Source organism: Castor canadensis, chromosome 16, assembly GCF_047511655.1.
Source record: "Castor canadensis chromosome 16, mCasCan1.hap1v2, whole genome shotgun sequence".
NCBI lineage: Eukaryota > Metazoa > Chordata > Mammalia > Rodentia > Castoridae > Castor > Castor canadensis.
Genome location: NC_133401.1, coordinates 45244109 through 45256179, shown reverse-complemented (window position 1 = coordinate 45256179; position 12071 = coordinate 45244109). Strand labels below are relative to the sequence as shown.

The following is a 12071-nucleotide window of genomic DNA, read 5'->3' as shown; positions in this document are numbered from 1 at the left end:
TGTTCTCTTTACCTTTTGGCTTTTTTTTGTGTGTGCCTAAAATTCCTTTTCAGCTTCTGTCTGGCTTTCTGGGGGCATTCTAAGCAGTTACTAAGAATTCTCTCAGTGAGTGGTCTAGAATCTGAGGGGAAGTTTTGGTGGTAAAGGTGTGGGAGGGCCTTAATTTAGCTCTGGTCTAGTCCTTGCCAACTTATTGATAGTAGTAATCACAACTGGAGATGTAAAATGTGTCCAGGAAGGGCTCTGCCTGGCTAAATTTCTTCTTAATTCTAGTACCAAGGGCTGGCAGAAGTTTAGCTTGGTAGGGTTTCGTAGATAATGAAGGTAGATGCTGACAGTTGCTGAGTGGTTATTATGGGGCCAGGTTCTCTGCAGAGTGATGTACACACTTTCACTTCAAACCTAAAGACCTCAGTTACAGAAGGGAAAATGGGGTTTGCAAATAACTTGCCTAGGGTCGGATTTCTGATAAGTACTTTTTTTTTGGTGGCGCTAAAATTTGAACTCAGGGCCTCATGCTTGCTAGGCAGATGTTGTTACCACTTGAACCATTCCACCAGCCCTTTTTTTTTTTGTGATTCTTTTCTTAAAGATAGGGTCTTGATAACTATTTGCCTGGGGTTGGTTTCTAACCACAATCCTCCTGATCTCTGCCTCCTGAGTAGCTAGGATTATAGGCATGAGTCACCAGTACTTACCTCTGGTAAGTACTTTTGAGCTGAGCTCTATCTGATTCTAATAGTCGTGGCTCTTTTCATTTTTCCATGTGGCCTTTGCATCTAGCTGGGTGTTTCAGACACCTATGACATTCATGAAAACTAATCCTGGGCTCAGATTCCATAATGTGAGGTGGAGCGTGACCCTACATTTTATTTTTATCTTTTGCATATTTATTGAAGTATACATAATTTATGTACAATAATATTTACATAGCTTGGAAACATAATAGTTGTATATAGTTATGTATCAGCTCAGTAGACATGCAGAATATTTCCATAACTTTAAAAGTTCCCCTGTGCCTTTTGATGCTTGACACCTACACTTACCCCATTGGGCAGGTGTTTCAGACGCACAACAGGATATGGGACCACTGCACAGTGTTAGGGTGACTGCAAATGTAAGGAACTGAAGTTCTGGAGAAGGAGGCTAGAAGCTAGCCAAGAAGAAATATTGGCCTAGCTAGCTCCAAAGAAACCATGTTCTCCTGGCTCCCTGTGCTGGATTTCTAGACTAAACCCAACTTTAAAAAAAATGTTTCTTTGGGATCCCAACATGCTTTCTTCCAAACCACATTATAATGGAAGAGTTCTGAACATAATTGGTGTAGATGGCTGGATAATGTGCTTTAGGGTGAGATCTGGGGTCCCAGGTACACTTGGCAAGCTGTGCAGGAAGCCTGGCCATGGGAAGGAGCCAGGGCGGCAGTGGTAGTGGTGGCGGTGGAGGGGTTAGACCCTATTGTAGGGCAATCTGACTGAGTATGGCGATTTTTCTCCAGGTACCACCACTTTGGTTCTTACGACGTTTTTCTATTATAAGAATCCAACATGAACTCTCCTTAATCTGAAGTCTTCTCAAAAGGATTCGTCTAGAGCAAACAGGTTCAGGCTGTGGCTCAGAACATTTGGAGAGTAAGCAGAAAATATAAAATTTAGCTCTTACACCAGAGAAAATTTGCATCAGAACTCCAGAGAGACTTTGGCTCTTGGCTCAGCTGTGCTTCTGGGGTTTTGCTAGATGACTTTTCTTTTGTAGGTGACCTTCTCTGGGTGAGCTCCATTCTCTCTCATGGGTGGTAAGTTGTGAGTAAAGTGTATAGTTGGTAGCGTGATGTTGACGCACACGTTGTAGTGACACTGGTTAACACCTCAACAGTAAGGTTGCAAAGGGACTTCTGTAGGGCTTTCTCCTGGCTCTAATGGTTGCATTTTGAAACTTGAATATGCTCAGCCCTTAAGTATTTCCTTTCTGAACTCTTCCTCTCTGATTTGTTAAGCATGCCTTTTCCCCCTTTGCTGTGTGGTGAACACGTGAATTGAGGGGATGCACAAAGAACAAGTTACGTCCCTCTATGAGTCACTCAGTTATCTTCCTGGTGGATGTATGCACTCTGGCACGGCTTCTAGGATTCAGTTTCCTTATTTGTGATGCTCGGCTTCTCGTGGTCCCCGCGATTGACCTCAAGAGGAAGTATCTGGAGCCGGGCCACAGGCTGATTAGAGGAAAGGGAGGCACAGGCAGAAAGATATGAGGGGTACTGTGGAAGGAAAAAAGTGAAGCTACGGGGCTGTAGGGCGTAAATAAAATCCCCCAGCCTCTCCTCACTTGAGGAAGAGCAAGTTTGGGTAATGAATGGCTCCGTCTAAGGGGACAGGGAGAGGTAGACTGAAAATTCAGTTGGAGTTCAGGAGGCTATGTAAAGTGGAAGTTACTTTTAGTTTCTGTTACCTCAGTGTTGCTGCCTCTGCTGTATGGTTTCAGGGCTTTGTAACATTGAAGAAATTTAAAAGGTCAAAATTATAACAACATGTTATCCTCCCTGAAGCTCCCCACAAAAGATTTGGAGCCCAGTAAAAAAATTTTTTTTTTCTTAAACAATCACAGATTATGCTGAGAAGAAAAGCGGAACATTTAAAACCTTTTGAGGATCACGTGATTTTAGAGCTGAGAGAGAGAGGGAGACTCTAGAGATTGTCTGGTCTGACCTTGTCTTGTGAATGAGTGACTGAACCATGGGGTCCAGGGTGGGGAAAAGACTAGTGAGCTGGCTGAAGGCCATTCAGCAGTGTGTGCTAGGGTGGAATCTCAAAAAGCCTGGAGTAGCACTGAGGAGTTCTGGCACAGAGATGCTTCGGTCTGAATCTTCTGAGATGTAGCTTGCTTTCTACAACATTATATTCTTATTTGGGAGACAAAAGATATAAATAATGAATTGCCCAAGACAGTGTACTTAGGTGTGAGATAAGCAGTAAAGATAATGTACTTTGTAGCTGTTTTGAGGTGACTGGCTGTCCTCTGTGTGATTAGGGAAGGTTTTTTGAAGATTTGAGATTTGACTGCCCTTTCAGAAAGACTCAAGGATTGAGTTAGTCTTCATTCAAGCTCAGCTGGAGATTACAGGGTGGGAGAGCTTTGGCTGGGGATTTGGTGGGGGACTTTGGAGTCACAGCTTAAGTCGATTGCAGACTTTAGGAAGTTTCGGGGTGGTGCTATGAAGTTGGTGGCCTTTCAGTGTGGCCTAGGGAAGTAGGTACATGTAGTATTCATTGTGATGCTTACTCAGGAGATTTGACCTCTTGCTGTAAAGTAAGTAGCATTTGCTTCTAGTTTTACTAATGTCTACCAACTCTCTCTTCCTAATTCTTCTCCTGTGTTCTTTACATTTTTCTCTGGGTTCTTTTCAGTTCTGTCAGGCTGTCTTCCCCTAACTTCTTTCCATCTATCAGGCTCTCAGAGCTACTACAGATTTGGGGAGGAGGAATTGGAACATGAGCTGTGACCCACAAGTGAATTTACCCAGGTGGATAAACTCCACTGCAGGCCACAGAGGGGCCTCCTTATTCCAGCAATCTGGCCAGGCAGAGGACAGACTCATAGCCTATGGGGAAGGGCGGGGAGCCCCAGTGGTGGTGGAGGGGAAGGGAGGGCCCCGTGTTTCTCAACTAGTGAGGAACTGCCTGATGCTTTGCAGTCTAGGCAGAGGAGGCTGGAGACCCTGTGGTGGGCTCGCCAGGGGGCTGGGGATGCCTAGGTGGATGCAGAGGCAGCTGGAAAGGTGGCACCGCACTTGGGTCGCTGAAGCTGCCGCTGTTCCTAGGAGACGGAGGAGCAGCCAGCCTGCGGGGGAGGGGGAGCAAGTGGGTTGCTGCTTTTAGCAGCTGAAAGGGCTGCAGGGAGCTCTGGGTAAGACATTTTCTACTGCTGCTGCTTCTGCGGTAGAAGCTCCGCGAGTAAGTCAGAGGAAAGGAGGATCAAGAGGGAGGTGGCTTCAGCTGCAGCCATGCTGAATCACTGTTGCTGAGCAGATCTCCCTTTGGGCTTCTGGGAGAAGCAAGAGCAGATCCTGGTACATGCACAGTTCAGCGACTACCACCCCTGCTGGGCCTCGCACGATGGAGGGTGAAAGGTATGTGTGTGTGTGTGCAAACGTGTGCTTGCGGTGTGACCACCAGCGTTTATGTTTGCACTGGCTAGGCAGGGTTGCAAAACCCCAGCCACTGATGGATCCAAAGGGTGGCAGAAGCAGAGCAGGGAAGCCCCTTTCCAAATCCACCTCTTCCAAGCTAGAGATCTGGCTTCATTAAAGACAGGTCTGGGTTTCCTGGGCATTGGAGCACATCAAGAGAAGGGACTTCCTGGCTGGTGTTCGGGAATAGTTTCAGCACAAGCTGAATCAGGATTGCCTTTCTCAGGCTGTTTCGAAGAGGCGTTTCCCTTTCCTGGCTCCTTTCCCTCGGGTAGTTTTTTAAAAAAAATTTTTGGTGGGGGATTTGATGTTGTAGCAGGGCTGGCCTGGCATAGAGCACTTGTATTTTTTGCACTGAGGTGGCTGAAACTTCAGAAAACATGCCAAACTGAGGGCTTTTCTAAAAGTGTGTGTGTGTGTGTGTTTATGTGTACGCATGTGTGTACGTGTGTGTTTAGGCGCACACACCTGCATACACACATGTACAGGGAGGAGGAGAGAAACCCAGTCATATGACACTTTTTCTGAACTGAGTTTCATCTGCATTGAAAAGTTTATGAGAGATCCTGCTTTAGAGGAACTCCTACTTCTTTCTAGGACTTTTTATGAAATAGAAGTCAACAGAAGGGATGTAAGTGCTTGTGCTGTGCAGGAACTAACTAGCCCAGGTTCGTTTCCTGGCAGGCACAGATGTACACAATTATGAATTATTATCTGAGGATCTGATCCTCCTGATGTGAAGGCGCTGAGTGCAGTGCCAGGGTGGTCATTCATTCCTCTGTCTATGGACCAGACATCTGAGTGCCAGCCTCTTCATCCTAAGGGTTTGTGCTGGTAAGAGGGGGTCACCGTTTTCCTTGTGGAGAGAGAAGACTGCAGGGAGGGGTCAGGCCATGGCACTGAGGAGAAACCTGCTGCTGAGTTTTGGGTTGCTGGTTAAATGAGAATTGGCTCAACTAAGTCAGAACTCTCTGGAGTGCGTGTTGATAAGCAGTGTCCTTTGCACAGGTTATCCTGATTTCTATCAGATGTCATGGGCAGGGCGATATTATTAAACACCTGTAGACCCTATTAGAATGGACATGATTGGGTGTCACCTCATCCTCCTGTCTGAAGAGGCCCCAGGGACTGTGCTTTTTAATGTCAATCCCACAAGAAGAGCCTGGGACTTTCCAGACCAAGTGCCTGCTGGTGCAGCCTCTTTGTGGGTGCTCTGTGTGACAGCCGCTTAATATTGAACTCCATGTGGTCTCCTGGGAAACAGAACATCTAAAGGCCTTGGGGCAGAGGGTGTCTTCACCTTCTCTCATTGGTTTTGTAGTTAGCAGAGGGCAGGTGATGTGATGGAAGTGTAGAGGTTCTGGACCATGCCTGTTTGGGTGACCTATGAAAAGCTGGTGTGAGGCTATGATTACTGTGTCCCCCGGTTCTGTGTTCCCCAGAGTTTTGTTGTTTTTCAAGGTCTGGGTGCTCTCAGGTGGGACAGCTGATGTCCATGGCTTTAGAACACCTGGTTGCATGTGTCCTTTTGCTTTTCCTCTACTAGAAGCATTGAGTGGACAAGAGATCCAAGCTGAGATTTTCCAGCATTTCCAGGGTCACTCAGCTTTTGTTCCTTTTCCCAGTCCAGCTTACGTGCAAAGCATTCACGTCTTCTGAGACCTTGTCCTTGTCTCCACTCCCACTGCATACTCACACGCCTACAAAGAGTCCCATTAGTCTCTTTCATTGCGACCCATTCTGTACATTGCTCCAGCCAGCCTCAGGTCCTTAGCACCCAACCCCCCACCGTCACCACCCCAGGTCTCTTTTGCTGGATGCCTTTCTCTTTCTCTTTTGCATAAGTTACTTATCAAGGATGCGTTAAGATTCCACTTTGTCTTGGGAACCTCAGCTTTTTTAGACCTGGCTGATATTCTCAATACCTTAGTTTGTATCCAGAGTTGACTACTGAATAATAGGCCTAGTCACATCTTTGTGTGGTTTTGTTTCCTATATCTTACAAGTTCCCAGGCTTGGAGACGTGTTTTCAAGGGCAAGGAATATTCCTCACTGACTACTTTGTGGCTGCACAAAAACAGCATGTGGTGGGCAGTTGTTTGCTGGTTAACTGATAACTTTTGTGAGAAACTCTGGTAACTAAAAAGAAAATTGGTGAGAGAAAAGATTGGAATCTGGCCAATGGGGTCATCCTTGGATATCAGCCTTATTTTTTTTTTCATTTTTCTTTTATTATTCATATGTGCATACAAGGATTGGTTCATTTCTCCCCACTGCCCCCACCCCCTCCCTTACCACCCACTCCGCCCCCTCCCTCTCCCCCCCCAATACCCAGCAGAAACTATTTTGCCCTTATTTCTAATTTTGTTGTAGAGAGAGTATAAGCAATAATAGGAAGGAACAAGGGTTTTTGCTGGTTGAGATAAGGATAGCTATACAGGGCATTGACTCACATTGATTTCCTGTGCGTGGGTGTTACCTTCTAGGTTAATTCTTTTTGATCTAACCTTTTCTCTAGTACCTGTTCCCCTTTTCCTATTGGCCTCAGTTGCTTTAAGGTATCTGCTTTAGTTTCTTTGCGTTAAGGGCAACAAATGCTAGCTAGTTTTTTAGGTGTCTTACCTATCCTCATCCCTCCCTTGTGTGCTCTCGCTTTTATCATGTGCTCATAGTCCAATCCCCTTGTTGTGTTTGCCCTTGATCTAATGTCCACATATGAGGGAGAACATACGATTTTTGGTCTTTTGGGCCAGGCCAACCTCACTCAGAATGATGTTCTCCAATTCCATCCATTTACCAGCGAATGATAACATTTCGTTCTTCTTCATGGCTGCATAAAATTCCATTGTGTATAGATACCACATTTTCTTAATCCATTCGTCAGTGGTGGGACATCTTGGCTGTTTCCATGACTTGGCCATTGTGAATAGTGACTCAATAAACATGGGTGTGCAGGTGCCTCTGGAGTAACAGTCTTTTGGGTGGATATCAGCCTTATTATCTCAGCGTAGGTAATTGACCTCATGAAATGCTTTGGGGTAGAGGGAGAACACAGGGAAGTAGTCTTATTTTACAAGTTCCCTGGAAACTGAAGGCCACCAAATCGGAGCGACTGGTCTAGGATCACATGTTCAACCTTTAGAGACTAGAGGGATCCTGAATTTGGTGCTTGTTCCACATTTAATCTGTTGAAGCTTAATTGGGGCTGTTTTTAAGCCCCAATTACAGATCTTCATTAGAGATTTCTAATGAGTAATTTTCTTTCTTTGCTATGAGCATATGGAAATACCTTCTACCTTGAAAGGCTGTTAACTAAACACATAGACTTTGGAGTGAACTAGACTTAGTAGTGTAAAGTGTATGTAAAAGGTGTGGCCTTGAGTATATCACAGTTCTGCAGAACTGATTTTTCTGTCTTTGAATAATCTGTACTTTACGGAGTTGTGAAAATTAAGTGAGCCAGTATGTATAATATCCTAGTACTTTTTCTGACACAGAATAAGTACTTAGTAAATGGTAGTCACTGTCATCACTGGTGACCATTTATTGTTGTGTTGTGCCCTATGACTCAGTGCTAGGATAAGAACCAAGACATTTTTTAGGATTTTTCTATATTGATCATCCAAGGGAGATTATATATGTCATCTTACTTCTTACCTAAACTATGTCCTCACAAGGCTTTGCATTGCCTTTTTTTTTTATTAAGGTTTCTCCAAGATCACCTTAACTTTCCTTTTTATAGACATCCCATAGCATCTAGATGCTTTAGTGGTTTGGAACTGTGAGGTTCAGGTCAAGACCTTAACAAGGACCTGTGAATTTTCACTTTTCTCTGTTGCATTCCAACTCTCTAGCTCTCTGCTGGACCTTCTAATGCTAAATCTTCCCCCAGCTCCTGCCATGGGGAAATCACTGTGGCTTGATCAGTAAGAAGAAGGTGACTTTGTCTTCTGTTGTGAAAAAGAAAAGGATCTCTGGCTTTTAGGTATTACAGTGATGAATTATATCTATGTATGTGTAGAGCAGATAAACATTGAAAATGGCAGTTGCCCTTGCTGTTGCGATTTTATTTCAGTTTTGGAAATCAGCCTTGTAGATGATTCAAATGAATTTCCACTTCTATGATTCGTCAAATTTGTAAAGATAGAAAGTGAAATGGTTGCCAGGGGCTAGAGGAAAGGAAGCATGGGTATTTAATGGGTATGGGGTTTCAGTTTGGGAAGATGGAGGAGTTCTGCAGATGGATAGTGGTAATGGTTGTACAGCCCTGCCAATGTAATCAATAGCACTGTACATTAAGAAATGATTACAATTATACATTTTACAGTACATGTGTCTCACACACACACACATACACACACACAAATTGTAGGCCCACATTGTGCATGATCTGCAAGAGTTGCAGAGAGCAACTTTCAGAAGAAACATCATGAAAAGGGGAAGGTAGCTGTCCATTTTTCTTGAAATTGTGATTATTTTCTACATTAGAAGCATAGGAATGGCCCTGCACGAGAGGGGCACCGTGTACTCAGTGCCATGCTGGGAATTTATGTGAGGTGTCCTCAGAGGATGGTTCTTATGAAAGACAGCCTGCTCCTATATCATAGGGAGCTTCTAAGAGGAAGGTACTTATCTATATACACTTGATCCAAGAACGACATATAGATAAAATATTCAGAGACATGTCTTAGAAAGCCAGCACTCCCTAAATGCTGAGTTCTGCAATGGCAGGTAAAATACTGGTTAAGACCCAGGGAAGGGCAGGTGTTGAACAACCTAGCATTTTTTCTGTTCTGACTGGCCTGTCACTTAATCCTTCCCCACCTTTAAAAATCACAAGTAGAAAGTTTGATAGAAATTTTTGGGCATTACTGCTTCTTGAAGCAGATGTGTATGCATTTCAACCATGAAACAAAACTTTTTCATTTTGGAAATACTTTTTGGTGAAATAAAAATTTGAATTGCAAAAACAAAGCAAAAGAAACCTCTTCATTTCTCCACCCCTAGATTTGGCTTTTTAGGATTTTCCTTGCTAAGTTTTAAATTGTTAAGACAGATCCAGACAAACTTTTTCTGTAAGTTTGCTAAAGCAAGCACTTTATCTGATAAAATTTGCCATTGTAGAACTGACCTATTTTCTTTTCTTTCAGTTTCTGGATGAACCCTAAAAGTAGGTTAAACTGAATAGACCATTAATAAACTATGCAAAAAATAGCTTGGACATGCTTTGTTCTAAGAGTCTTTTTCCTGTTAAACAAGTTCAATGGCTCTCAGGTTAGAAATCTGTGGCTTTTCTTAATTTATGAGGATTTTCAGAACTCAGCACAACTTCCCGGGACTTGTTTTTTTTAACTTGTGAAAGTGTATGTGCCCTTTGTCAAAACCACACATGTGGAAGAGCTCAGCTTTCCTATGCAAACCAAATATGAGCTTGGCTTCCAAAATGCCGTAGTATGAGGGTTTTTTTTTTTCTTATAGTCTTTCTCTCTTGTCTAATTTTATCTGTCTGAACTCACGTGTTTCACTTAAGTTTTCCATTTTTACACAATCCACTTAAGAGCTTTCCCTTCTGAGTTTTGAAGAAAGCAATAGTGGATTGGTCTTTTAAGAATGTGATTAGCGACATGACATACTTGTTCTTGAGTTTCTTTATCAAGGAACACTTATCAGGAATGGCTGCAGCTGCTGGCCACCTCTCATCCATCATGCTTGGTTTGTGTGAAGGAGGAGTGTAGAAATTCTACATTCATAATAATTAATAGTAATGACAGAATCTAATACACTCTGCAACTTCCAACAATCAGTAGAGTGAAGACATGATGGATCACAGCTTCAAGAAGATTTAGTGTTTTTTCATATGACCTGGTTTGGCCAACAGGGAAGAACCTCTGAGAGTAGGACTTCAGGGGTTGTGTTCTCCTTGGCCTGATGGGCTGTGGACATCATTTTAAGTTGGTGGATATGGTTATTATGAGGATAGGTCCTGGAGTAAGACTGGGTCTGAGTGCCAGTTCTACATTTTCTAATTATGTGGGACTTCTGGACAAATTTTAGTCTCATGTTCTCAGGAGATATCAGTACCTACTTCATAGAGCTCTTTTGAAGATGGAATGAGAAAATGGAGGTTAAGATGCTGTAATATAGCACCAACTTCTTGTAAATGTTAACCTGAGAACTGTGACTTTCTGGTGCATATTTTCTGTGTCCAAGTGGGCTATTTCATATTGTTAGCCTGATGCTGCTAACAAGGCTGGCCCTGCTGAGAGGGTATGAAGAGTATGGGGCTCTGTGGTAGGCTGTGTAATAAATGGTGTTTTTTTCTTCTTTCTTTATTTTATTTAAAATTAGGACATATTTGTTGTATAGATGAGGTTCATTGTGACAGTTCCAAATAGGCTTAGATTGGCTAGGTTGCCCCCACCATCTCTGCCCCTGGACCCCCTCAACCATCCCCACTTAAAGCAGTTGTCTAAAGTTTCATTGTTCTATTTAATACAAGTATATGAAGTTGTAAATGGTGGTTTTTTTTTTTTTTTTGATGGCAGGACTGCCTAACAAATCCTGGATCCTGGTGTTTGGATGTTTTTCAAGTGTCAGGTTCTCAATTAATCAAGAAGTAGAAACCTAAATTTGATCATTTTGGTCTTGGATTGGGCTACTCCCTAGATCTCTGTTTGCACAGAGCCTCCTGGGTCCAGAAATCCTTTTCTTGTTAGTGCCCCATTTGCCCAGACTTGGAGAAACAGAGTCATGCTGATGACCATGAAAGAACTGAAAGTACAAAGTTAGCATGTCTGCTTATTAATTTGCAGTGAAAAGTATTACTGCAGAGATATTCCTGAGGGCCTGCTACTACTTTCTTTCTCTCTGAAGGAGAACCATAGGGCAGGTCATATGGGTCAAATGGCTGCCTTGTGAGTAAGGGCCTGAGTTATGACATTTGGGTGTTTATAGGCTTCAGACTGCACAACAGGGGTCTGACCTAAGGCTGAACAAAAGGATATTATCTGATGGCTAAGTACCTTTCTTGCCTAGAGAATGGGGAATGGGTTGGACCCAGGGCTTTCTCCATCTGATTCTTAGTTTTTGGTTTTCTTTGTTCAGGGACTTAAATGCAATCACTCAGCATAGTCCCACTCTGTCTCTTTAGGTGACATTGCCTCTCTTTACTTGGGCTCACCTCTAGCTTAAATGTAATATTCTTGGGCCCCATGTAGATACACCAGTATTTGTCCATGGTTCTGAAATTTATTTCTATCTCTTGAAGACTTTTAGAGGAGAAATAATTCATAACCTTCTGCAGCATTTCTGAGACTCCCTTCACTTTCTCTCACACTCTGGATGTTCTGGAAAAACTTCCTTGCTAGATCTCCCAATCTCCTGCACAATCAGCCTGCTTGGAGACCCTTCTGCCACCTGCCTGTCTGGCTTGTTTTTTTTAGCGTCCTTTCCTTTCTGCTCATTACCTGGATTTTCCTCACCAATGGAAATAACCTAAGAACCTAACCAGTGCTAAGAACATCCCTCTAGGTGTTGGCTCGCTCTCTCCCCCATCACCATTGCAAGGGACTAGACTGTACCCATCCCCACCCCCCGTGGTGAAGGAAAGGAGGGAAGTTGGGGGAGATAAAAATCATAATTATTCCAGTGAGAGGCATTGAGAAAAGATGCAATAGTCAATACTTGTACTGACTATTTACTTATCTATTTAATAGATAAGTAAATAGATAAGTAAATACTTATCTATTAATTTACTCTATAGTCCTTATTAAGTGTCTATCATATGCTAGACACTAAGAACACAGAGGGAACTAAAACACCATCCTGGTTCTCATGGAACTCAGAATCTCATGGGGTCAGACTTGCAAAAGCTGCTTGTGAAATT

The 12071-nt window shown here is 43.2% G+C and overlaps 1 protein-coding gene across 4 annotated transcripts in view; it reads left to right on the top strand.

Annotated features, from left to right (window-relative positions):
• Positions 1-3629: 3629 nt before the first annotated feature.
• The window catches only part of Klhl3 (kelch like family member 3), a 112320-nt gene continuing 103878 nt past the window's right edge, over positions 3630-12071 (top strand). For 3 of the 4 annotated variants that reach the window (XM_074058863.1, XM_074058858.1, XM_074058857.1), the window contains exon 1: positions 3632-4126. Coding sequence is in view for 3 of the 4 variants with exons in the window: in XM_074058858.1 (XP_073914959.1) it covers positions 4071-4126 (56 nt within the window). In the remaining variant the exon portion in view is untranslated. Of the gene's footprint in view, positions 4127-12071 lie in introns of all 4 variants that reach the window. The other variant, XM_074058859.1, reaches the window with a different exon arrangement.